The sequence below is a fragment of the Panthera leo genome, chromosome F2, assembly GCF_018350215.1.
Source record: "Panthera leo isolate Ple1 chromosome F2, P.leo_Ple1_pat1.1, whole genome shotgun sequence".
NCBI classification, from domain to species: Eukaryota; Metazoa; Chordata; class Mammalia; order Carnivora; family Felidae; genus Panthera; species Panthera leo.
In genome coordinates, this window is record NC_056695.1 from 41,039,408 (window position 1) to 41,067,358 (window position 27,951).

Below are 27,951 nucleotides of genomic sequence, written 5' to 3' on the forward strand. Positions count from 1 at the left end.
ATGTGTCTAAGGTCTCAGATTAGGAGCTGGTGTTCTGAAGTGTCCCATCGTCCTTCATCTCCTGCCCCAACCTACTGACCACGCTCACTCCAACTGCTTTGCAGCAACTATTACATTCAGGATCGTCAGCCTCTGCAGTCCTAGGTGCTGATTCTCTTGCTCCCTAGAGCTATAGCTTAAACTGATCAAGTTTTTCAATGGTCTCACACATCTGTGTCTAATATTCCTAATCAGATCAGATTTCCCAGAGACTGAGACTAGGTATTTTACCTTTTTATAGTCCTTATTAAAATTCTTTAAGGGGTATTTAATAAAAGTGCATTAATTATGAAACATTAATTAATAATCTGATGACAGAAGCATGTCTTTAATATTTCAACATTGAAGCATACATACAAAAAATTAAGCAACTCAAATTTTGACCATGTATCAAAATTATATGTTGCAACAAAAAATATAACTTAAATAATTCTATTAGTTTTCAAAAATTACATTTAATTATTATGTTAATTTTTTAAAGAGTTGGCAAGAGAATGTCATGAAGTAATCGCTTTTTATATAACAGTACTTTGGTTGGTTATATTCTGAAAAAAGAATGAGACATTTTCTCTTATTCTTTCAAGAAAAGGATCTGTAAGATTTAAATGATCTCCAGAAAAATGTTTCCATTGCTTCAGCTGTGACATGGAGAGAGGTTTCAGAGAGCTAGACTTCTGGTGATGTGGACCAAGCTGACAATTTCTAGAGATAGGGACTTTTTCCAACGAATCACCTGAAATAAGTAAAACAATGAGAAAATCCTTAGGCCAATCAATACCCTACTATAAATAGTACTTTTTTTATTTTATGACACAATGAGCTTATATAATTTATTACATTTTAGTCTCCGACTTCAAGGGCATCGTGGTCTACATTAAACAAATAATCAAAGAGATGTATTACAGATATATAATCCCTTACCTAAAACCTTTGGGACAGATATGTTTCCAAATTCAGAATATAATTGGAACGATCTGGAACAGCACTCCATCATCAAACACATTAATATTCTGCAGCAAGTCATATGAATAGTCTTATGAAATGGGTTAATGACTACATTAAGTCACATTGACTTAAAGTTTTTGCCACCCAATAAGTTTGTTGCAAACTTATAAAGAAAAAAAACCAACTTCTGGTCTTTCAATCTTCCTAGATTTCAAAATCGAAGACAAGGCACTGTGCAGCTGTATTACAAACAGTGGTAAGGGTAAGGAATTAAGATACAGGGGACTCTGAGCACATGTAACAAGAACTGACTTGTTTTATTAAGATCTGAAGGATGAGAAGGCAAGAACCAGATGAGGAAAGGAGGTGAAGCACTCCAGGAGAAGGAACGAAAGTGAAGGGAGTCTGGCACAGTCTGACGAACTCACAGGAGCCCAAGGCAACCAGAGAGCCCAGAAAGCAAAGCCAAAGAAAGATGCAAGAAGTTGAGTAATGCAGGGTAAAGTGCATTCAAGGACCAGATGCAAAACACTGTGATCAAATCCTGAATGGCAGAGGCTAGTAGTTACTCATGAAATCCCTATCTCTTTCCTCCAGGCCACTCAGCCACATTTCTCTAGTCTCCCTTGCACTTAGATGCAATCATGGAGTCTGGCCTATGGAAGACGGTAGAAGTGCTCTGGTCACTTCCAGGGCTGGCTTAGAAAAATCCCCCATATCACATGGTTTTCTACCTTTCTTCTTCTCTCACCTGCTGGCTGGCAGATGCAGGGATCCCAGCAGCGAACTCTAAGGCCTAAGAGGATGGTAGAATGAAAAGTGGAAGAAGCCTAGGTCACTAAATTACCTCCGAGATTTAGTAGTAGTAAATAGCGAGTAATAGTAACTAGCTGTCCACTAGTTACTATTATGCGCCCTGTGACATGAATGAGAAATACACTTCTATTGTGGTAGGCCACTGTGCTTTCCTATTACAGCACTACCCTATCCTAACTAACCACTTTAAAGATTTTAGTCTTAAATATATAAACAGGGCATCTGGGTGGCTCAGTCAGTTGAGCATTTGACTCAGGATTTTGGCTCAGGTCACACGCTCACAGTTTCTGAGATCAAGCCTGGCATCAGGATCTGCGCTGGCTGCATGGAGCCTGCTTGGGATTCTGTGTCTCCCTCTCTCACTGTCCCCCCCCCCCCCCCACTCTTAAGCTCTCTCTCTCAAAAATAAACATTAAACAAATAATAAAGACTTTTGTCTCAAAAAATCAATTGACTAATTAATTAAAATGAAGGGGTGCCTGAGTGGCTCAGTCAGTTGAGTGTCCAACTTCTGTTCAGGTCATGATCTCACGGTTCATGGGTTTGAGCCCCACATTGGGCTCTGTGCTGACAGATTGGAGCCTGGAGCCTGCTTTGGATTCTGTGTCTCCCTCTCTCTCTGACCTTTCCCTGCTTGCAATCTCTCTCCCTCTCTCAAACATAAATAAACGTTAAAAAATTAAAAAAAAAAAAAACTTTAATTAAAATGAAGATTTTAGAGGAGGAAGATGGCGGCCACCTTAGAATCCGGTGGAGGAGCGGGGTCTGTCCCAGCCTGGGGTCCCGAGGCTATTGCCCCCAACTGGGAAAGCCAGGAAGTCTCCACAGGGACCACTATTATGGCCATACAATTTGAAGGGGGCATGGTTCTCGCAGGCGACTCCAGAACTACCACTGGGTCCTACATTGCCAATCGAGTGACTGACAAGCTGACCCCTATCCATGACCGTATCTTCTGCTGCCGCTCAGGCTCAGCAGCAGATACCCAGGCAGTAGCTGATGCTGTCACGTATCAGCTTGGTTTCCACAGCATTGAGCTAAATGAGCCTCCACTGCTGTACACAGCCGCCAGCCTCTTTAAGGAGATGTGTTACCTATACCAGGAAGAATTGATGGCAGGAATCATCACTGCAGGCTGGGACTCCCAAGAAGGAGGCCAGGTGTACTCAGTGCCCCTGGGCGGGGGGGGGGGGTATGATGGTAAGGCAGTCCTTTGCCACTGGGGGCTCTGGGAGCTCCTATATCTAGGACTATGTCGACACTACCTACCGGGAAGGCATAACCAAGGAAGAGTGTCTGCCAATGCCCTCACTTCAGCCATGGAACAGGATGGCTCCAGCAGAGGTGTGATCCGCCTGGCAGCCATCCAGGAGTTAGGGGTGGAGCGGCAGGTACTTTTGGGGGACCAGATTCCCAAATTCACCATTGCCACGTTACCGCCTCCCTGATTCCTAGAATTCTAGGATACAGTAAGAGACACCCCATAGCCACATTAAATTCAATAAACACTTTGTCAAAAAGAAAAAAAAATGAAGATTTTATAATCTCTATCTTTAAGAGTAATGGAAGCTACTGAAAGGGTTTTTTTTAAACATTTTATTTATGGGGGCACCTGGATGGCTCAGTTGGTTGAGCATGTGACTTTGGCTCAGGTCATATTCTCATGGTTCTTGAGTCCAAGCCCCACATTAGGCTCACTGCCATCAGCATGGAGCCTGTTTTGGATCCTCTGTCCCCTTCTCTCTCTGCCCTCCCCTCCCCCCCCCCCCCCCCCCCACCGCTCACACTGTCTCAAAACTAAACATTTAAAAAAAAAAAAAAAAGCATTTTATTTACGGGAAATTTCAAATATATATAAAAGTTGACAAGATAGGGGCGCCTGAGTGGCTCAGTTGGTTAAGCGTCCAACTTCGGCTCAGGTCATGTCTTGCAGTTTATGAGTTCGAGCCCTCCATCGGGCCCTGTGCTGACAGCTTAGAAGCTGGAGCCTGCTTCAGATTCTGTGCCTCACTGTCTCTTTGCCTCTCCCCCCCATTCGCTTGCTTTCTCTTTCTCTCTCTCTCAAAAATAAATAAACAATAAAAAAGAAAAAGTTGACAAGACAGAAATGAAGAACCTAAAGATTTATTATGCACCCCACCTTCAGTAACCATCAATAGCCAATCCTGTTTTATTTAGGCTTTCTCTACTTCCTTATTATTATGAAATCAATATATAGTACATATCATTTCAACTGTACATATCATTTCAACTGTAAATATTTCACTTCATATTTCTAAAAGATAAAGACTTCTTTTAAAATTTCATCACACTTAAAACTGTCTTTCCTTAATATCTAAATCCTGTCAATGTCAAAAATCATTGAGGTCTTAAGAGATGACAACATTAAGAATCTAGAAGACAGTAGGATAATACCTTCAAAGTACTGACAAAATAAAAACAAAAACACCCTACTGACTAGAATTGTACACCTAGCAAAGACAGCATTTGAGAGAGAGGAAAAAAAACAAATATACTTTGAAAAATCAAAGATTGAGAGTTAACCACTAGTAGGCCTTTGTTGGAATAAGCAGAACATGAAAAGACAACAGGGCGCCTGGGTGGTTCAGTTGGTTTAGTGTCTAACTTCAGTTTAGGTCATGATCTCACGGTTTGTGAGTTCAAGCCCCATATTAGGATCTCTGCTGTCAGCACAGAGCCTGCTTTGAATCCTCTGTCTCCCTCTTCCTCTGCTCCTCCTCTGCTGCTTGGGTGCTTTCTCTCTCTCAAAAATAATAAACATTAAAAAAATAATAAAGCAAAATAAAAATTATAAATGTACATATTTTCTGACCCAACAGCACTGATAATTTACCTTATAGATATACTTGAACATATGGGAAAAGATGTATGAATAAAGATATACACTGAGTGGAAAGAACCTAATTGATATACCTAATTATACCCGTAATTATACCTAATGATACCTGTGGGGGACAAGTAAAATGGAGGATTATATAAGGGAAAAAAAGAATAAGGAAACCTTCTGGAATGATATGGAAAGATTTCAAGATATACTATTAAGTGAAAAAGGTACAGACCTGTATCTATTTACTACGCTACCCTTTATTGGTAGGAAAACTGGACAAGAATATATATTCAGAGTTATTTGCATGAACATAAAAATATATCTAGAAGGACACACAAAAAGCTAATAATGGTTATGGGATAGGGGCTAGAAATTAGGCAGACAAGGGTATCATAGAGTTTTCATATATACATTTTATATATTTAAATACTTGACCATGTAAATATATTAACAATTTATAAGTTAAAATACTTAATTTTTAAATCTGTAAAATAAGATAAAATTGATTTTAACAGAAAATTTGACTAACATGGCACAACTCTAAACTACGTAATTAAGAGAATATACATGGTTTTCATGCACACAAGAAACATTTACAAAGTGACCACATACCAGGCCACACACATCATTATAGTTACCAAAGAATCAATATCTCACAGACCATATATCTATCTGACTACATTGCAGTAGCCGGAACACAATAACAAAAACTAAAATACATTTAAAACATACTTTTATACAACACATGAGTCAAAGCAGAAATCACGGTGGAAAATATGAAACATTTAGAACTGAATAATAAAAAGACTACATATCAAAATTATGAGATTCAGCCGAGAGGAAAATTTACAGCCTTAAATACCCATTTTAGAAAAGAAGTCTTAAAATCATCAAGCTAAGCACTCCACTTGAAAAATAAGAAAAAAAAACCAGAGTAAATACAAGGAAAAATGAAGAGAAAATAAGCAGAAATTATTAAAATAGAAAAACCATACAAGAGAGAGAATCAAATGTTGACTTACATAAAATATAATTCTTCCATGTCAGTCTTGTACAGTCTAATTTCTTAAACCTTTTCAACACAATTTACCAAGGGACTTCAAACCACTGGATATTGCTTGCTCAAGTCCTACTCCTGATCCAGTTCCTATCTGAACAGTGTCAACTCTGAAGGGCTGACATTCTCAGGCTCACTTAAGCAGCACTGGGAGTCTGTCAAGTACTGAGAAGTATGGTGGCCCATGCTAACTGCCTCAGAAGGTATGACCACATTATAAATAAGCTCTAAACCAAAAAAAAAAAAACCAGTAGGATTATTCTGTCAAGTATGTTTTTTAGGAAATAGAAATAAGGATTAAAAACATTTTTTGTAACTCTGAAGTCATTATACCAGGACTTGAAAGATTTTCCTAAACAAGTTAAACATTTAACAACTAATTCAGAAGACGCTAAATTGAGACAACTAATAAGGTTCTAATTAATATTTTCTCAAATATTCATCTGGCAGGTGCCCTATGACCTGAGAAAAAAAAGAAAAGTAATAAACGCAAATGGTAAATATTTCAGTTATTCTGTATTTAAATGTTTTCAACTGCTAAAGAGAGATAAATTAACTTTACCATCATAACAGAATTAAAATACAACTAACCTGTATGATCTTTGTCTCCTGTACATTCACAGTCAAGCAGGTCATGGGTAACACAATGTGAACTTTCATGTAATGTAAACAAATTTTTAAGCTCCTCTACTGAGAACTGGATATGTTCAGAGGTCTTGGTTACGTCTACAACTGCCCCTGAAAGATCTTGCTTACTGATTTGTCTCTGATAAATCTTTTCTTCTATTGTACCTAAAGAGAAAACATTGATTAGATTTCCTTCAGATCTTTAAGTCTGTTATTTTTGTAGGGTAAAACATGTTTATTAGCATACTGTTTAACAAAATAACAATATTTCTGATATCAAAGTACAGACTGAGCAAAAAAAAATTGTTTTAACTCTTCAAAAGACTACATTTTTTGTCATACTGAAGGGTTATTACCTGTGGTTAGGAGTCTGTAAATATGTACAGGATGTTTCTGACCATCTCTCCATACTCTAGACATTGCCTATAGAAAACAGATGAAAATTCTGAGAGTACAGTGGAAACCAGTAGCCCTGTCCACATAAGCATATTGCTTATACTAACAAGATAAGCATATGCTTATCTTAACATATGTAAGATTAGGAATTCTAGATTTCACTTATAGCTTCAGAAAACAAAGCCCAGGCATACCCAAGCATTCTCCACTTCATACTCTTTTCCTGGAAAGAAAGGTAGGGATGAACACTCACTATCGTACTGTAAAAAAGCTGCAGAGTTGTCACACAACAGTGAGGGGATCTATCTGCCTCAAAGAACAGGACAGCGAATTTGGACAGCAAGAACTCAAAGAAACAAGTATAGCATGGGCATGGAGGGTTTATTCTCATTCCAAGTAGCTTATGAATCCCTAAGATACCTGCAATCAGTTCAGGCTCTGGGTAGATTCCTGTGGTTTCACAACGTATCAATGATAGTGTAAACAGTTGGTGTTCAAATCCCACACATTCCAAAGAAATGTCTCACTTTCAACCAGCTCCTGGGAGATAAACTCTAAGCCCTTGTCAATTCCTGCCTGATTAGAGCATCTTAGTTTACCTAAGGCCTTGGGCCTTAGTAAAGATAGTTTTTACCAACAATTTGACTCAGGTGTGGGCTATAGACCAGTTTGACCTGTGGTGGGGTTGGAGACTGAGCAACTTAGGCCAGCCACACTGGTACTCCATGCCTACATGTCTGACCTCCAACAAAATCTCTGGACACCAAGACTTGAGCGAACTGCTCTGGATGGCAATACTCCAATATGTGTTGTCACTCATCAGTGCTAGGAGAATTAAGTGTTGTACATACAACATCAGTGGGAGAGGACAACTGGAGGCTTGTGCCTCATCTCTCCTGAACTCCCCATGTGCCTTTTACCTTTACTGATTTTAGTCTGTTTCCTTTCACTGTAATAAACCGTAACTATGAGTATAGCTGTTTTTCTGGGTTCTGTGAGTCCTTCTAGTAACCACTGAACCTGAGGGCTGTCTTCGAGTCCCCCAACATAGACACTAAGTGAGTGCAAACTGTAGGTAGAAATCTGAAAATATGTGAAGATAGACTGTATTCCGAAGAAAACAAAAGCTGCTTCTGAAATATTTTCCTAAATCAGTTAACTTAATATCTTTACTACACCCTGCACAAACACTGATCAGAGCATCTATAATACTTTATTTTCTTTCCCTGATGGTCATGAGCATCCTGAAGACCCAACTGTGCAGTAGAGTAGAGAACAGAGAAATACAGGTTTGGGTCTGAATCCTGGCTCTGCCTCTTCTAAGCTATGTGGCCCAGAATAAGCTTCCATATCTTTATCTGTAAAACAGGTTAATAATATCCACATTTGCAGGATTATTGTGAACATTAAACAGATGTAAAGCACCTAGCAGAGTGCCTGATCGAAAGTAAGGGCTCAATATGCAGCAATTATATATCCTCTTCATCTTCATATCCCTGGCAGGCTTTAGTTCCCCAGTATGCATTCTATAATGTTTATTTTTTTTTATGTTTATTTATTTGTTTGTTTAGAGAAAAAGAAAGAGTATGTGCATGCACACAAGAGGGGCGGAGAGAGAGAGAATCCCAAGATCCCAAGCAGGCTCCTTGCTGTCACCGCAGAGCCCAACGCGGGGCTGGAACTCACAAACCATGAGATCATGACCTGAGCCAAAATCAAGAGTCAGATGCTTAACTAACTGAGCCACCAAGCCACCCCATAATGTTTATTTAATTCATAAATAGTCATACCTGGATATCAGTGGCTGGATTCCAATCAATATCATACAGAATTAAGTGAGATCCTCCAATAAGGTTAAGTCCCACACCACCAGCTTTTGAACTTAACAAAAAAATAAAATCAGAAGAGTATTTACTATTAAAGCCATCAACAATTTGCTGTCTTTGAGAGACTGGTGTTTGTCCATCAAGTCTTGTAAAAGCATATCCATGACGCCTGCATACTTCTTGTAGAATATTCAAGGTTTGTGTGTAGTTGGACACCAACACCACCCTGCCAATCAAAAAGAAAGAGTCTTTATATATAATTTTAAAGCAGTATTAGGTTTTTTTAATTGAAAGGAAATACTACAGTGATACTATCAGTGATATTTATAGAACATGCAGCAATGACCTTGTACAACTAAATCACAGGTTCTCCTTAAAATTCAATTTTTAGTTTTTTTTATGTTTATTTTTGAGAGAGAGAGAAACAGAGACAGAGACAGAGTGAAAGCAGGGGAGGGGCAGAGAGAAAGGGACACACAGAATCCAAAGCAGGCTCCAGGTTCCAAGCTGTCAGCACAGAGCCCAACACAGGGCTCAAACTCATGAATTGTGAGATCATGACCTGAGCCAAAGTCGGACACTTAACCAACTGAGTCACCCAGGCATCCCTTAAATTCAATTTTTAAATCAATATCTAAGAGATGTCCAGTATTAAGATACTGCTTTCTGCTTTCTTCACCTCTCTGAAGCCACCCTAAAAACATCAGAACAAGAAACAGAAATAACTCTACCTTTGATAAAGCAAGGAGATAGTTATATGTGAAAACAGAGAATGGAATGGTGACCTGCTGAGGAGTGCAGACAATGTAAAACCTAAGTGCCCAAGGAGGTAGATTCTAATAAGAAACAAGCACAAATTTATTCACATCAAGGAATCTTAACATACCTCAGAAGGAAGGTGTTTAGACTGCAGCTATTATAAGAGCACTGGTAAACAGAATCCAAACTCTATTCCCATGACTATTCTTTCTCAGCTAGAATGTTTATATTTTGGAGAAAGTAACGCAAAGAAAACTGAGACCAAGGGACTCTAGAAGGCAAGGTTATAGTGAGAAATCAAAATGAAAGTCTGTATACTGGATGTACGATCCCAGTTCCCTTTTACTGCCAACTCCCAGAACACCAGTAGCCAGGCCTTCTTCTCACATCCCACCTCAAAAAGATAGTATTGGAAGATTCACCTCTGGAATGATTTAAATGACCCTGAAGAAAAGGTCCACAGATAGGGAGTCCCCAAATAAAAAAGCCAGCTCACTGTCTAATTACCCAATGAGGGCCACCAGTCTACCAGCCCTACCCAGGCACATGGAGTGTTCAATTAACGTCTTACTACATCAATCATAAATATGAATGGATCACCAACTATTAGAGGTAAGGTTCCAACATGAAAAATAGAAACTAAAATGAATAAACAACAACAAAAAAAAGAAACCTGTATGAAACAGAGCAATGGAGGAAACAGGAAACAATTTTAAGAACATAATTAATATCCTCAAATAAGAAACACCAGGGGCACCTGGGTGGCTCAGTCAGTTATGAGTCCAACTTCAGGTGAGGTCATGATCTCACAGTTTGTGGGTTCAAGCCTCACGTTGGGCTCTGTGCTGACAGCTCAGAGCCTGGAGCCTGCTTCAGATTCTCTGTTTCTGTCTCTCTCTTCCCCTCCCCTGCTCACAGTCTGTCTCTCTCAAAATTAAATAAATATTTAAAACGATTTTTAATAATAATAATAATAATAATAATATAAATAAATAAATAAATCCAGAGAGAAATTCTGGAGATGAAAATGTGGATATAACAAGATAGCAGTGACAGCACATGATCTGGCAATACACTAGGGGAGCTGGGGATTGCACTGAGAAACAGGATGCAAAGGCAGAGAGGAAATGGGGGCTGTTGCTTTACAATGAGCTTTTTAACACCTTGAAAAATAAAAATTTTAAAACAATAAAATAATATAAAAAGTAAAAACAGTATTTTTTACAATAGCTAAAGCAAAAAATAAAAATAAGGTAAAGAATCTTTCCTATATATTTATATTATTAGCACTGGAAATCTAAAAACAATAAAGCAAACTTTAACAGTTATAATTTTAAATATCTATGCTAAGAAGGGAAAGATAATCCAACAATATATTTGTATTTCTTGTACCAGTTACTTTTTGTTACATAACAAACCATCCCAAAATTCAGTGGCTTAAAACAACAACCATTTATTTTCTACTTAGCTTACAAACTGTAGTATTAAAAAGAAAACCACAGACCCAAAATGGCATCACTTAGGTTAAGACCCCAAGTCAGTAAACAAGACTTGATAACTAACCTAATTGCAATTTCAGTCCCCAAGGAATGTAACCTTTAACCAGTCAACATGGAATTTCCTGATCAATACCAGGAAATTTACTGATAGACCCCTTCAGCTCCCCTTAGGAGGGCAACCCTGCTTAAACAATGCATTCCTTGCTAATAAATTCCTTTCTCCCCACCCCCCAACACTCGGCCTTGAAAACATTTTTGTTAGTTTAGCTCAGGAGAGCTCCTCTGTAGTTACTTGCTAGATGGGATGCTGCCTGATTCAGGAATTGTTTAATAAAGCCAATTAGATCTTAAAATTTACTTGGTTGAATTTTGTTTTTTAACAGTAGATTGGCAATTTAGGCTGGGCTCAGCTAGAAGATTCCTCTGCTGGTCGTGGCTGGGCAAACTCAAGCATCTGCAGTCAGCTGCCAGGTCAACTGGGGACTAGCTGACCTACTCATCAGGCTACCCAAGGTTTATTCACACGGTGACAGAAGGGTTCCAGGAACCCAAAGGAGGAAAAGCCCCAATGCACAAGATCTTTGCAAGTCTCTTTTTTGTGCCATATTTGCCAACACTGCATGGTCCAATGCAAGTCATGTGGCTCAGCTCAGAGTCAGAGTGGGAAATCACTCACAATTACCTAGCAAAGGAACATGGATACATGGAGAAGAACTTAGACCATTTTTGCAATCTACCATAATCCCTATACTACTATTTCAATCATTTTTCCTTCCTCTTTCTCATCTATTATTGTTAGAGTAGGCAGTTAGTCAGGCTTTAACAGGATGCCTGGAAGCCAGCAAAGGGGGAGTCAAGGCCAGTTACCAGGAAAGTTAGCAACCTGTCCCAGCACTATTCCACAAACAAAGTCACAAAAAGCCAGATCAAACCAGACAGGCCCAAAACAAAGAAGGTCAGAGGCCCTGACCAAGTAAGGGGGAAAAGACACAAAATCCTCCTCCCAAAGAAATCCTCTCCCCAAACAATAAATAGCCCACCCCTCAGTTAACAACAGTCAATAGAAGAGAGAGACCCAAACTTCTCCCTTGAGTTCACCCGCTCTCCAGAGTGTACTCTCACTTGAGTAAACTCTTCACTAGCACAACTTAACCACTCTGTCTGGTCTGTCCTTGAATTCTTTTCTTGTGACAAGACTGAGAGACTGCAGTGATGTTTTGGGACAGGCTGGATGGAGGGCCTGGAGGTCTCCCCCAGTTCACCTAGCAACCTTATAGGGATGAATAATATTATCTAAACATAGTTTTTTCTGATCTAACTTCACTAGAAGGAAAAAAAACTCTGGCTTAATATTTTCCCCCAACAAATCCTTACAAGGCTAGGTGCAGATTGATGGGATAGGTGACTGTCTTAGTAAGGACTCTCAGACAAGCCTCTTTTAGAGGTCTCGAGCAGCTCCCCCACACACAAGTACATCCACTTGGAAACAGGCTATTATTTTTATGTTCACTAGACTGTCCCCTAAAGCAACTGAAATGTGTAGGCAAGGCGTCAGGTCTACAGTACAATGCAAGCTGTACCCAGCAGGAGAGTCTCCACCAAAGAGAAGCACGGGGGGGGGGGGGGGGGGGGGGGGGGGGGGGGGGGCTGGAATGCAGTATCAAGTCTGCTCACCAAGCCATGAAGCCTAGTGCATGAATGCAACAACCAGGAGGGAAAATAAATGGTTTTAAATTTTGAAGTTTCTTTTTTTTAAATTCCACAAAAGGGTCACCCGGTGGACAAGAGTTCTCAGATATGCCTCCACCCCGTTCTAACACATCTTAACCTACTCAAAAACACCCTATGTGCTAGAAGATGTCTTCCCAGAAGACCTAAAATATAACTATCTGGTTCAAGTCAATGGTAACACAGTAGTCACAGTGAAGACAGTAATACTACTCCTGGAACCAAACACTACAACTTTTTAAAGTTTTGTGCATAGGCAGCCCAGCCTTGGAAAGCCTGGCCTCTACACTCAGTTTTTTATTAAAAAAAAAAAAGGGCCATCACTCAACACCTAAAAAACAACCCAATTAGAAAATGGCAAAGGACTTGAATAAACATTTCTCCAGTGAAAACATAGAAACGGCCAGCGAGTATATGAAAAGGTGCCCAACATCACTAATCATTAGGGAAATGCAAATCAAAACCACAATGAGATATCATTACACATCCAATAGCATGGCTATTATCAAAAAACAGAAAATAACATTGTTGGTGAGAATGTGGAGAAATTAGAAATCTCGTGCACTGTTGGTGGGAATGTAAAATGGTGTAGATGTTATGAAAAGCAGTGTGGGGGAACCTGGGTGGCTCAGTCGTTTAAGCCTCCAACTCTTCTCAGCTCAGGTCATGATCTCACAGTTCGTGAGTTCGAGCCCCGCACTGGGCTCCATGCTAACAGTGCAGAGCCTGCTTGGGATTCTGTCTCCCTCTTTCTCTGCCTCTCCCCTGCTTACACTCTCTCTCTTTCTCTCTCTCTCTCAAAATAAATAAACTTTAAAAAAGAAAAGAAAAACAGTATGGTGATTCCTCAAAAAATTTTTAAAAGAATTCCCAAATGAGCCAACAATTTCACTTCTGGGTATATATCCAAAAGAACTGAAGGCAGGGTATTGAAGGAATATTTGTACACCCATGTTCATAGCAGCATTATTCACAATAGCCAAAAGGTGGAAGCTACCTAAGTGATCTTCAACAGATGAATGGATAAACAAATGTGGAAAATACATACAATGGAATATTATTCAGCCTTAGAAAGAAATTCTAACACATGCTACAACACGGACGAAGCTTGAGAACGTTAAGCTAAGTAAAATAAGCAAGTCACAAAAAGACAATATACTATATGATTTCACTTTTATGAGGTACCTAGAGTAGTCAAATTCACAGAGACAGAAAGTAGAAGGGTAGTTCCCAGGAGCCGAGGGGGAGGCAAGCCTGGGGAGTTGTTATATACTGGGTACAGTCTCAGTTTTGCAAGATGAAAAGAGTTCTGGAGATTGGCTGCACAATAATGTGAATGAACCTACCACTACTGAACAATACACTTAGAAACAGTTAAGATGAGGGGCGCCTGGGTGGCTCAGTCGGTTAAGCATCCGACTTCAGCTCAGGTCACGATCTCACGGTCCGTGAGTTCGAGCCCCGCGTCGGGCTCTGGGCTGATGGCTCAGAGCCTGGAGCCTGCTTCCAATTCTGTGTCTCCCTCTCTCTCTGCCCCTCCCCCGTTCATGCTCTGTCTCTCTCTGTCTCAAAAATAAAATAAACGTTAAAAAAAAAAAATTTTAAAGGATCCAGTAACACAACAACAAAAAAAGCAAATAGTTAAGTCTGAGTTGAAGTTTATACTCATAAGATTAAACTAGATCACAATCTGCACATCTATATTATACATGTTCTTTTGTACATATGAAATATTATAAAACATTTTAATCAAACTGTATTAAATACTTTATAGAAAGTTTCCTTATTTTAATTCCTTCATTGTTATGAAAAATAAACCTAAAAATATGCACAAGTCAAATGATAGTATAAATGCTCCAAAGAGGTTATGCCAGATCCCTTGACAATTAAAAGTAATTACTATTTTGCAATCTTTTCTATGTATTTTTGCCTTAATTCACAAACACAGTTTGATACAAAGATAATTAAGACACAGTCCCTGTATTACAAATACTGATATATAAGAGAACTAAAATGAGAACTAATACGATGTGAGAAGAGCTCCAGGAGAGGTAGGTACAGGACACAAAGGGAGTACAGAAGAGGGATATCTAACTCAATCTGAGGCTGGGGGCTTCCAAGAGGAGAAAGCAATGGAGCGGAGTCTTAATGAAGAGAAAAAGCTGGTCAGATGAATGAGAAGTGAAGGCAGTGGAGGCATGAGAGCTTGTAACATGTAAAAGCAGAGGGTGAGAAGCAGAGCAAATGGCAGGTCTGGTAGATGTTTGGTATGACTGAACCACATGTTAAGTGTGAAGAAGTGGTGGCAAATGAGGCTGGAAAAGGAGGCATTAGCCAGTCACGAAGAGCCTTGCCCAATGTGCTACATAGAGTTTAGAAATTCCTGGAAGACAATTAGGAGTCTTTGAAGGACTTTTACGGAAGACAGTGATATGTTAGCATTTGTAGTTTAGAAATATAATTTAGGGCAATGTTGATATGTGATGAGGTTGAAAGAGGGAAGGAGTTTATAAGAGACCATCATACGGGCGCCTGGGTGGCTCAGTCGGTTAGGCGGCCGACTGCGGCTCAGGTCATGATCTTGCGGTCCGTGAGTTCTAGCCCTGCGTCGGGCTCTGTGCTGACAGCTCAGAGCCTGGAGCCTGCTTCATATTCTGTGTCTCCCTCTCTCTGACCCTCCCCTGTTCATGCTCTGTCTCTCCCTGTCTCAAAAATAAATGTTAAAAAAATTAAAAAAAAAAAAAAAAGAGAGAGACCATCATAACCCAAATCATTAATTACAAGAGTCAAAACAAAAATCTTGGTACCAGAAAGGAGGTATATTCCAAGATTAAGAGATAACAATCTAGAATTTAGTTACTGACAATGTTGGGTGAGAGAAGAAAAAAAGTGAGTCTAGAATGACTAGATTTTCTGCATGAATCATGGTGCCATTCATCAAGCCAAGGAATGATGAAAAAGGATCAGGTTAAAGGATAAAGCTGTTGGGGATATCTGTACCTTAAAGTCTTACATGACATCAAGAGAGATTTAGATGCCCATTAAACAGTAGGAAATAAGGATGTGGGAATGAGAAGGCAGAGTTGGACCAGAGATAGAAACTTGGAATCAAGACTGTATGAGTAAGAGTTGCAACAATGGAGAGTAGAGGAAACCAAGGAAGGCTGTTTAGAGTAAGAAGAAGGCTATGGAGAAACCCCAAGAAGTATTGACATTTGGGGTGTCTGAGTGGCTCCGTTGGTTGTGTATCTAACTCGTGATTTTAGCTCAGGTCATTGTCTCAATTTTGTGATTTCGAGCCGCACAAGGGCTCTGCTGACAGGGTGGCTCTACTGACAGAGCTGACAGGGTGGAGCTTGTTTGAGATTCTCCCTCTTTCTCTGCCTCTCCCCCACTCGTACTCCCTCTGTCTCTATCAAAATAAATAAATAAACTTAAAAATTAAAGTATCAACATTTGAGCAACAGAGAAGAAAGGATTCTAAAAGAGAGAGAGGAATAAATTAGTAGGTGTTAGATATCAAAAGATGTCTCCAGGTTTTTGTAAACATATGTATCTACCTTTAGATACAGTTCTTCTTAAATAAAGACCATGATCCCAAAGAAGGAGGGAGAAGAGGAAGTAAAGCTATAGTCTAAACCAAAATTCCACGAGCACTTACAAGCAAGTTTATTAAATTGATCTCTTACTTTTCAGTGGGACGAAGTTCACGGATAACGGCTAAGAGCTTCAACAGCACTTGGAGTTTTCCTGACTCTTCCTCAGTAAACATGAGAGGGTTGTAATCAGCAGGGAACACATTTACCAAGCCTTCATATAGACTCCTTTCTTCATTTTCATCCCACGTTGAGCTACATTCTTTTCCCTATTCAAAAGGATGATTGTTAACTGGCTCATGTTTATTTTGTTAACTGGGAGGGAAAGAAATGCTAAAATTATGGGGGGGAAAGTGAAGATTAATAGCCACCTGAAAAGACCAAGTTAACTATTACGTAAATCTTCATAGGTTACGATGTGATCATTTTTGAAAAAGGTAACATGCATCCTACTGAGTTCATTACAGAGCCATTCAATGCAGTCTCCTAGTGCAAGTGATCTTCACCCTACAAGGGCAGCATCACTGCCCACATGTTCCTTGGGAAGGGGAGGAGGGACAGCAGAGAAATAAGAGAGGAAACTACAGTACAGTGATACAACTGTTCTCTCCAAAACCCTAAGATCTCTCATCACTGATATGTCCTTTCTTCTCTTCTTTCCTTCCCTCTGCTATTACTTCTCTTTCCTGATTTTGGGCTTCACACAGCACCTCCCAGGTTATACTCAGAATCAAGCATAAGAGTTTACTCACTCTTATGAGCAATTTCTCATAGCCATTTCTTCCACAAGAAGGAATAATTCTGCCATAAGTTAACAGAAATTTATTCTTACTTATATTTTTGTTTACATTACCAATGATTTTTAGAATACTTTTATTCCAAAGTGATTATCAGCACCTTTGAAATTCTTTTTCCAAAAGTGCCTAGATGACATGTGAATACTTAACTAAAAATATACTTATTAATAACTACAGCACTTTTTAGGTTAAATTTCTGAGACTGGCTGGTCTCCTCACTTTGTTCCACATTTACCAGATTTATCACTGTTTTTAAAACTTTGTTCAGTCTACTCCACCTGCCTGGAATGCTTCCTCATTTTTCTGTCCAATTATCCCAATCCTATAGATACTTAAGGACCCAATGTAAATTCCATTTGATTATTTATAGCTCTTTTTTGGGTGGCAAAGGGGGCACTGAGTCTTAACCTTTATGGTTACAAAATACAGTTCAGCTTTGACCTTAGTTAATTGAGAAGTTAACTATATACTTTATTATACTTCCCTATGTTTTCATGGGTGTTGTGTTCCCTCTTTAATAATTCCAGAAACACTTAAAGGCAGTGAATCCTGTAGTGTAAGATGCTAGGCACAAAGTATATTTGGCTTATTTCCAAAATATAATAATAGTTGGGTAAAGTTACTTGATTAAAAATACTTGGAAACCTAAGATACTAATATCACTGGAATATACAAGGGGAAAGAGATGGTTGCTGGCTGCTTCAGCTTAGGTCTGCTAAGATGCCTATACCTTGGAGAGGTCATCAAAAGACCACAGACCCAGGATCTAGTCCACAGCTTTTCACGTTCAGAAACTGAGTAAGTTTAAGCTCTAGGCAAATGAGCCATACTAATCAAATTAAGAAACAAAGTCAGAATATAAATTTATTGACCTTCAAAGGAGACTTGCCTATTTAAACCAAGTGGCCTATACATTCTGTCACATGAAACCACAAGGGAAGCCAAATCATTAGCATAAAGTTGTCTGGTGAATATTAAATAAAAATACAAGGGAAATGGTGATCTTATGGCACAAGTTCTTAGCCAGGAACATGTAATCAGAATCACCTGGGGAGTCACTTTTTCCAAATCCTCATACTTGGGTTCTACTCTCAGAGTTTCTGAATCAGTCCATGGGTGTTGAGGTCTAGACAAATGGAGTTTTAAAAGCTTTCCAGATTGTAATGCATAATACCCCTAATTAAGAATCAACTAATAGATAATATCTTCATTCTGTGACAGCCTGATAAATCACCTCCATCACAGGGGAGTTTACCAGTTAGACTTCTCATATCAGCCAGTCATGGCACTCACTCTTCTGATTCTCTGTAGCCTTTGGTTATCAGTTACACTTCTTTTGGTTATATTCCATTCACATTTCCTGAAAAGAAACCCATCACCTTGACTGAACTTGGGGAAAAAACCTAGTTTCAACAGGAATACCTTTATTAAAAAAAAACTCTGCTTAAAGGTTGTTTATACATGTGGAAGGCTCATTTCAGCCACTTTCTATTGATCCTCATTTGCTATGATGTTAGAGGAAAGGCTTTACCAAACAAGACTCAGATTGTAAGTTATGCACCCTCTTTGAAGCTTGTGGTATCTTGTGCCTATTACTAGTTAACTGGTGCATTCTGGGCTATGATAAAGTCGACCTTTTAAGGAAGAATTTTTGGCTTCTATTTTTGCTGGGCATCATGCCCAAAGGGTTTAATTTTTATCACTGTATATAAAATCTGTTTCTTAAAAAGTTGATTAATAAATTGTTATAATCCTGCTTACTGCAGAGTTATAGAAAGCTGACTTCTCCTATGATAAACTATGTAAATATAACTCATTGAAGGATAAACTTGAAGAATTCTGGTAGAACACTCCATTTTCCAAGTATATAACTAATGACCTCAAGCGTGATGCAGCATCCATGGGTTTTCTTTCGTTTTGTTTGTAAATTATGATTTTACTGTTTAAAGAAAAAAATAAAAGAATAAAAACTGTTCTAAAACAGTGTTAAGAATGAGCTGGGGATAATAGAGTTTTCATAGTTATTGTGTAATTTCTGTGGTCAGGCATTCTGCTAGGTTGTTTCCATGCTATTTCATCAAGTTGCCACAGGAACTTGATGAAATAGTATGTTCATAGGAAGTTATTATTGTCTCTTCTTTGGAAATAAGAAAAATAAAGGCCCACAGATGTAACTTGACCATGGTTAAATTTGCCCTTAAAGGGGCACCTGGGTGGCTCAGTCAGTTAAGCATCTGACTTCGGCTCAGGTCATGATCTCACAGTTCATGGCTTCAAGGCCCACATCCAGCTTTGCGCTGACAGCACAAAGCCTGCTTCAGATTCTCTGTCTCCCTCTCTTCCCCTCCCCAGCTCATTAAAAATACAAAAAAAAATTTTTTTAATTTTTAATAAAAATTTGCCCTTAAAGAACTGGTAAGCAGTAGAATAGGAACTGATACCCAGTTCTAACTCCAAAACAGAAAACTCTCACTATACTCTAACTGCCTTATGTTTATTAAATATCCAAATGGTTAGTTCAACTATATAATCATTAAAAATCATACTTGGAGAAGGTATCTAATTGGGGAAATGCTCTCAATTTATTTAGTGGAAAAAAGTAGATTTTAAAATAATAAGCATAACATCATTAAAATTAAGTTTCTCTAGAACTAGATTATATATGCGTATCTTTGAGTCCCTGTTTCCTCACCAATAATGCTAGAAAAACATTTAGTGTTGGGTACATTTATATGCTTAGTAAGTATTGGCTAAGATTATTAATATCGAACTACGGGTTTTTTTTCTGGCTAGAGAGCTTTATTTCTTTATAATAAATTCCTAAAAGTATTGCTAGGCCACAAAATACATACAGTTTTAAAGCTTTGGTACACATTGCCAACTATCTTTCAGTTACACCAATTCACAGTCTAATCAGATGACTTTAATTTTCTTCTGGTTTTCTGAGTTTTATAAATTTCATACAATATGTATCATATATTATTTTTATAATGGGAAAAAATTAAATTATTTTCAATGATAAATTTTCTATTTGTTTGCACCAAACAAAACTGACTGGCTACATATATATAAGATAGGAAGGAGGACCACAGCAAAGTATTAGTTAGATAAGATACCAAAGGGCATGGGGCAAACTCTAGAAGGCAGTGCCTCACATCCATTTCACTCCTTGTTCAGTCCTATATGTATGGACATGTTCTGAACAAATAGAAGCTAGATAAGCTGTACAGATGAAACATATAGGAGAGGCTGGAGAGCTTCTCGAAAACCCACAAATGCAACCCCTGGGGTTGGCCCAATTTGCCCTCTTAGACTCACATGACACAGAACCCTTAGCTCACATCTCTGACACAGTCTCAGATACTACTTACCTTTATAGAGTTGAACAAAAGGCAGGGGTGATTGCACAGCTTTTTAAGAGCTCCTATACATATTAGATGAGGACTATTTCCTAACAACCCTTGAAGGCAGAGTCTGACAGCCTGAGAATTCAACAGCTTTCGATAAAGCTCAATCTGTAGTGCTCCTGGTCGGCAAAAGACTACATTCTCTATTTTAGGTGGAAGATACTTATTTATGACTTCTTGGGTTCTTCTAAGGATAAAGAGTCCAGTGAGGCAAGTAAGTTCAGCTGCTCTTTTCTCTCCTAACTCCTTTTCTTCCTATGGAAAAATCGCAGACTTAAAAGTGTTATAAACAAAGAATTATTGCAATTAAAAGGAACATTAAACATTTTATATCAATAAACCATTTACTAATTACATCCCTTCAGATTTTTTTTTTAACAGAATAAATTCAGTTTGAGTTTGGGATAGAAAAACCAATCATATTCTCTTTATTTATTTTTTTTAATTTTAAATGTTTATTTATTTATTTTTGAAAGAGAGAGACAGAGCACAAGCAGGGGAGGGGCAGAGAGAGAGAGAGAGACACGGAATGGGAAGCAGACTCCAGGCTCTGAGCTGTCAGCACAGAGCCCGATGCAGGGCTTGAACCCAAAAAAGATCATGACCTGAGCCCAAGTCAGGCTTAACCAACTGAGCCATCCAGATGACCCATCATCTCTTTAAATGTTCAGCATAACCATTTAACTAAATTAAGCCAGTCTCCTAATCTTTGTTTGGCTATTAGCACCGTTGAGAGCCATCAGCAATCAACAATCTACAAATTAAATTATTCTAAAAGTAAGCTTTTATGTGAAGACTGTCATGGTACACAGTCTTAAAATCATCAACAAAGAACTAACTCAGCAAATTCTTGGAAGCAAATATTTTGACAAGTTATTGACCCTAAAATTAAACCTACAAGAAATTACTGGCACAAAGCACAGCTAATTCTTTCAAAATCATTACAACATTGTTCATTAGAAATGTTTGCTTCCAGTTTGTTTGCTTCTTTTTGTTTGTTTCAAAGTTTTTACCACTGTACTTTTTTAAGTCAAAACACAGTATGATTGAAATATAAGCTTAAATTCTTTTTTGAGCATACATAACTTCACAGTGAAGCTTAAAATAATATCCCATATGTATATATTCATTTCTATATAAATCATAAAAAATTCCCCTCACATTTTAAAACTATTTTCAATTTTTATTACAAAAGAAATAGCTTCACTGAAGAAAAGTCAGAAAACACAGTTATGCAAAACTAAAACTAAAACTGAAACCAAGTTTAATCAATCAGAAACAACCACTACTGTCAACACTTTTATGTATATCTTCCAAGTCTTTTTCCTTTATATTAACATATAAATGTATTTAACATTTTACTTTTATTTGTAACAAAAACAGGATCTTTATAGTTGAAGCTTCATGGGAACAAGGCGCCATTCAGTTTGGCTTTTCACTGTCTTCCCTAGTATTTAACACTTTACATTTGGCCCACTTTAGATGTTTAACATGTAGGTGTTGGGTAAATAAATGAATGTGATTTTATTTTTAAATAATATATGATTAACATTTTCCATGCTAATAAATATATTCATAAGCTATTATTGTGTATCATTCCTGGTTCATGGGAAATGTTCAATAAATATTTACTAATTATCATTTTATTAATTCTGAGACGTATTTTTTTATACTTTAACTTCTCTCATATAGGATGCTTTTTTAAATTTGTTTTTAATGCTTCTTTTGAGAGAAAGGAAGAGAGAGAGTGGGGAAGGGGCAGAGAGAGATGGAGACAGAGGATCCTAAGTGGGCTCTGTGCTGACAGCAGAGAGCCCAATGCAGGGCTCAAACTGTGAGATCATGACCTGAACCAAAATCGGAACTTAACCAACTGAGCCACCATCAATGACTTCTTAAACTATATTTATTAGCATGTTTTCCTTAGTGGTTCATAAAATAACCATGCACCTTACAATTGGTATTATTTTAGATTCAATGAAATACATTGTGTAAACAACATGCAGACTCTGCTTTAACCATTTTCCTACCTTTAGAAATGTCTGTTTTCAATTAGTTTGTTTCCTTTAGTTTCAGAATTTTCTACCCTTAGAGGTAAATCTTTAAGCACATGTATGATTATTTCTTTATAATAAATTCCTAAAAGTGGTATTGCCGCACCACAAAATATGCACAATTTTAAAGCTTTTGATACATAATACCAAACTATTCTCCAATTATATACCAATTTACATTCCAACCAATAGACAACAGCACTCTCATCTATACTTGCTATTACTATGTAAATCGAACCAACTAAAACACCAATAGAAGAGTGAGACACCTGGGCGGCTCAGTCAGTTGAGCATCCAACTTCGGCTCAGGTCATGATCTCATGAGTTCGTGAGTTCAAGCCTCACATTGGGCTCACTGCTGTTGGCGCAAAGCCTGCTTCGGATTCCTCTCTCTGCCCTTCCCCCACTTTTGCACTCTCAAAAATAAATAAAACATCCTGGGGCGCCTGGGTAGTTCAGTCAATTAAGTGTACGACTTTCGGCTCAGGTCATGATCCGAGTTGGATCAGAGTTGAAGCCCCACATCAGGCTCTCTGCTGTCAGCATGGAACCTGTTTCGGATCCCCCAACCCCACCTCTCTTTGCCCCTCCCCCACTTGTGTGTGCATGTGCACTCCCTCTCTCTCAAAAATAAACATTTAAAAGATAAGTAAATAAAACATTTAAAAAAATTTTTTTTAATGTTTTCTTTATTTTTGAGACAGAGAGACAGAGCATGAGTGGGAGAGGAGCAGAGGGTGAGGGAAGCACAGAATCCAAAGCAGGCTCCAGGCTCTGAGCTGTTGGCACAGAGCCCAAGGTGGGGCACAAATCCACAAACTGACAGATCACGACCTGAGCCAAAGTTGGTCACTTAACCAACTGAGCCACCCAGGCACCTCCATAAATAAAACTTTTTTTTTAAGTTATTTTATGGTTACTTTAGTTTACTTTCGTCAATATCAGTAAAAATGAATATTTTTATATGTTTACTGTCAATTACAATTCTTTGTGAAGTGCCTATTTATGATTTTTTTAATGTGATATTATTCTCTAAAATAAAGAATGCAGGAAGAGTTGAAGGATTATGGAAAAATAAAGAATTCACTAATTTAATTTTTCCTGAATTAAAATATTGCCCAAGTTGTGGATGACTTTCCTGAACATAGTCTTTTTTTTTAAACCTATTTATTAACGTAAATTATACCTCAGAAGCAGAAGGTTGTCTCGATAAAATGATGGGTTCTTCATATATTTTTCTATAAGATGACAAAGAGCCTAATATTCCTGGATTTACAAAATCAATTAATGCAAAAAATTCTTGAAGATCATTCTGAACTGGAGTACCTAAGAGAAACAAAAGTGATGAAAGGTCAAGTTTGTGTTTTACAATCACAGGTTATTTGTAGAAATTTGTACTCTCTTCCCTAACAAAGCTAAACTAAAGGCTTTAGAGATGAGAAAGAGCAGCCAACTCCAAGTGAACAAAAAATATTAAGAACCATATAAATTTTTAACTCTGGTTTTAACTTCAGCATAGTGGCTGTGTCCAGGCTCTGCAGTCTGACTCGCCTGGGATCAAATCCCACCTGCATCATTTACTCTCTGAGTGATCCTAAGCAAGTTACATACCTCAGTTTACTTCTAGAAAATGGGGATAATTATAGCAGCTCCTAGGATTGTCAGGATCAAATTAGTTAATCCATATACTAAGAACAGTGCCTAAAGCACAATAAATGTTCCATAACTGTTAATGATTCTTAATATTATAACAGTGTGACTCTGGACAAGATTCTTGAGCTCTTTAAGTTAAATTCAGCATTTTTTCACTTATAAAACTGGGAAGTTAACAATTTCCCAGTGGTATTACAACAAAAAGTAGAGACACTGTATGCACGTTGTAGCACAGTTCCTGACATTTAGTAAATACTCAGTGAATGACACCTGTAATTATTACCTTTCAAAGTTTTCAGATCAAATTGAGATCTTGACTAATCTTAAAGGTTAACACAAATATACCCTGCATAAATTACATACTCAAAAACTTTTGGCTAACTAATTTTCAAAGAAACATTAGCATGTTTCAATAATTATATCAAAAAAACATATAGGGGTGCCTGGGTGTAGCTCAGTCGGTTAGGCATCTGACTTCAGCTCAGATCATGATCTCATGGTTCATGAGTTCGAGACTCGCATCGGGCTCTGTGCTGACAGCTCAGAGCCTGGAGACTACTTTCAGATTGTGTCTCCCTCTCTGGCCCCTTCCCCACCCATGCTCGCGTGCGCGATCTCTCTCTCACTCTCTCTCTCAAAAACAAACAAAAAAAAAACCCCATGTAAATCAGCAAAGTCCTACAGTATAATTTCAGATGACATTCAAATGACAGACTAGAAAATGTTGTCCAAAAATATATGTAAGAGGCATATAAAAATGCACTTATTCATTAACATAGATAACATGAATTTTACAATGCCAGGGAATTTAATGATCATACCCCTCAAATTAAATGGGTCAACCCAAAGGATCAATGCTTATTAATTATATAATGCATCTAACTAGTTCTAAATTTTGAGATACATAATAGAATATGATATTTATGTTGGTACGCATTTTGTTAAACTTTTAAATAAATATCCATGACAATGACTAAAAAAGGCAGAATCAAGGGCACCTGGCTGGCTCAGTCGGTAGAGCATTTAACTCTTGATCTCGGGGTCATGAGTTTGAGCCCCATGTTGGGGGCAGAGCTTACTTAATCAAAAACAATTTTTTTTAAGATAGGCAGAATGAGAAAAGCAAGCAAGTAAGAAGGGAAACAAAGGTATAAGGATCCTTGTGGTTGACTTCCAGACATCCAACCCTGGCTAACTAATCCAAGCCATTCATGATAGTCGGATCCCATTTGCCAATGATAGCTGCAGGAAAGGATTTATGTCTTTTGACTGGGTTCTCCAGGAGCAGTGCCCGAGACAGGGATTTGGCTGTACAACATGTATGGAGGGAGTGCTCTGAGGAGAAAGAGAATAATAGAATCAGAGAATAGGAGGGGAAGAAACTAAGCAAGGATGGCCTCCTTGCTTGAGATAAATTATAGCAATCCTCAGAGCATAAATTGTGCTATAAAGCCAGTCCTGAAATTACCCTAAGGCAAGGGCTCTGGCATTTTTCACTTACCTCTATGAGTCAATCATTGACCAAGATGCAGAAGAGAGTGGAGGCTCTCATTCAAACAAGGATAATTCTCCAGAAATTGGAAAGGCCACACAAGGCCAAAATAAGGTGTGGGAGGAAAGCTACATTGAGCTATTCAGGCCTGATTCTAGTCTAGGCTAAAAAGGAATGAGTAGAAAAAGATTCCTGTATTTACATATGGGCCACCCCCTTTCCAGTCTGGGCCAGCAAGTTTGGCCAGCAATAAATTATGCATGCAGCATATACATATATAAACAATGGATACTTAGGCATTAGGCATTTACCATGTGTCAGGTAGTCTTTAAATAACTTTACATGAATTAACTCCTTTGACCTTTACAATAACTCTACAAAGTAGATGGTATTATTATTCCTTATTTCACAGATAAGGAAACTGAGGCACAGAGAAGTTAAATAACTTGCCCAAAGTTGCACAGCTATAAATAGCAGACCTAGGAACCATGAAGAGACAATGCAGACCTATCTCCTACATTCTTTATCATGATAGCATTGTTTATTCTTCAAAAACTCCAAAATCTAAGTGGCGGGAAATTACATAGGGATTTGAAAATTCAGAATCCTACCAAGACTTAATTACCATAGGTTTATTAGTATGAATTCCATCCAGCACCACCAATTCTTTGGATGCCAACATATTACAAATCCTTTATGATAAGAAGACAAAAATTCCATCATGTCTTCCCCAAAGTAAACACTGACCAGTTAGAATTATTCTTTTCTCACAAGAAAGGCTAATGAGGGCTGTAGTTGTCTTAATGGCACTATTCTTCAAACGATGCCCTTCATCACAGATTAGAAGATCAAATTTAACATTCTTGATTTGATCCAAGGAACGAAGTAACATTTCATAACTGATGATAAGAACAGAATAAAATGGAGATTTGATGAATTCTTCTACTTTGTGGTCCTAAAAAAAAAAAAAAAAAAAAAAAAAAAAAAAAAAAAAAAAAGACAGTATTTAACAAATCATGGGCTAAAACTGTAAAATCAAATTCAAGCAGCATATTCCTGACAGACATTAATTAGAATATGTGCATTCAAAACCAAATTGTAAGCCAAGATTCCATTTTTCTGCAAAGGAGTTGCAGAGTTACAATACACTTGAAAAACTACCATATAGACAGTGAAAACTTCAGTGCTGATTTGAAAAGCACAGAGATATAATGGGGCACCTGGGTGGCTCAGCTGGTTAAGCGTCCAACTTAAGCTCAGGTCATGATCTCACAGTTAGTGGGTTCAAGCCCCAGGTTAGGATCTGTGCTGACAGCTCAGAGCCTAGAGCCTGCTTTGGATTCTGTGTTCCCTCTTTGTGCTCCTCACCAGCTCACACTTGTCTCTTTCTCCCAAAAGTAAATAAACATTTAAAAAAAAATTAAGGGGGTGCCTGGGTGGCTCAGTGAGTTAAGCGTCCGACTTTGGCTCAGGTCATAATCTCATGGTCCGTGAGTTTGAGCCCTGCATCAGGCTCTGTGCTGACAGCTCAGAGCCTGGAGCCTGCTTCAGATTCTGTGTCTCCCTCTCTCTCTGCCCCTCGCCCACTCACACTGTCTCTGTCTCTGTCTCTCTCTCTCTCAAAAATAAATAAATATTTAAAAAATTTTTTTAAACAAAAGAAAAAGAAGAAAAAAAGAAGCACAGAGATTTAGAAAATGACCAAGGCTAAACTGTGTTAAAAATCTCTTACCTGATCAACAGGAAATATCTTGATCCTTTCACTTCCTAGCCATTTTTGAAATTCTTTCCTCCAATTATTCACCAAGCTCCCAGGTGTGACAATAAGTGTCTTCTTTATTACTGGCTTGCCTCCATAGGGTCCCTGACACTGTAGAGTCCAGATGAGTGAAATACATTGCAATGTTTTCCCTAAACCCATTTCATCAGCAAGAATAGCTCCACATCTGCCATTCACTCTGTTAGAAATAATTATACTTCTTTTAGTCACAATAGTTAAATATTTTATGCCCCTAATACTGTCACTTATTAGTCAAAAAATCAGAAACTGATAGTTTTGTAATTAGGACAAACTCTACCCCCTTCTAAATCTTTTTTCTAGGATTTCATGCATCTGATTTACAACATATCTTTTGCATCTTTGATAATTTGTAATTTTTTTCATGACATATTTACTATCAACTAAATTACTAAAACAAATCTGAAATTTGACAGTTGAATCTAAATCATATGATATTATCATACATATATATTTAGAGAAACTAGAAATGAATCCCAATTTTATATATACATTTGAATAACTATAACTGTGCTTATCACTAACAGTTGAGCAATTTTTATCAGTTTCAGCATCAGTTATCAAAAAAGTTTAAAATATATTATAATCTTAACCAGAAAGACCAATTGAGCTGT

General features: G+C 37.9%; 1 protein-coding gene and 1 pseudogene across 4 annotated transcripts in view; one reads left to right on the forward strand and one right to left on the reverse strand.

Moving 5' to 3' along the window:
• Positions 1–505: 505 nt before the first annotated feature.
• Positions 506–27,951, reverse strand: part of LOC122210827 (fibrinogen silencer-binding protein) — a 94,930-nt gene continuing 67,484 nt past the window's right edge. For all 4 annotated transcript variants that reach the window (XM_042923732.1, XM_042923733.1, XM_042923734.1 and 1 more), the window contains 9 exons: positions 27,272–27,497; positions 26,287–26,494; positions 23,581–23,720; positions 20,305–20,595; positions 16,230–16,405; positions 8,519–8,780; positions 6,689–6,755; positions 6,297–6,497; positions 506–772 (listed from right to left, as the gene is read on the reverse strand). In XM_042923732.1, the coding sequence (XP_042779666.1) occupies positions 555–772; positions 6,297–6,497; positions 6,689–6,755; positions 8,519–8,780; positions 16,230–16,405; positions 20,305–20,595; positions 23,581–23,720; positions 26,287–26,494; positions 27,272–27,497 (1,789 nt within the window). In that variant the 3' untranslated portion in view covers positions 506–554. The remainder of the gene's footprint in view (positions 773–6,296; positions 6,498–6,688; positions 6,756–8,518; positions 8,781–16,229; positions 16,406–20,304; positions 20,596–23,580; positions 23,721–26,286; positions 26,495–27,271; positions 27,498–27,951) is intronic.
• On the forward strand, positions 2,529–3,282 carry LOC122210828 (annotated as a pseudogene).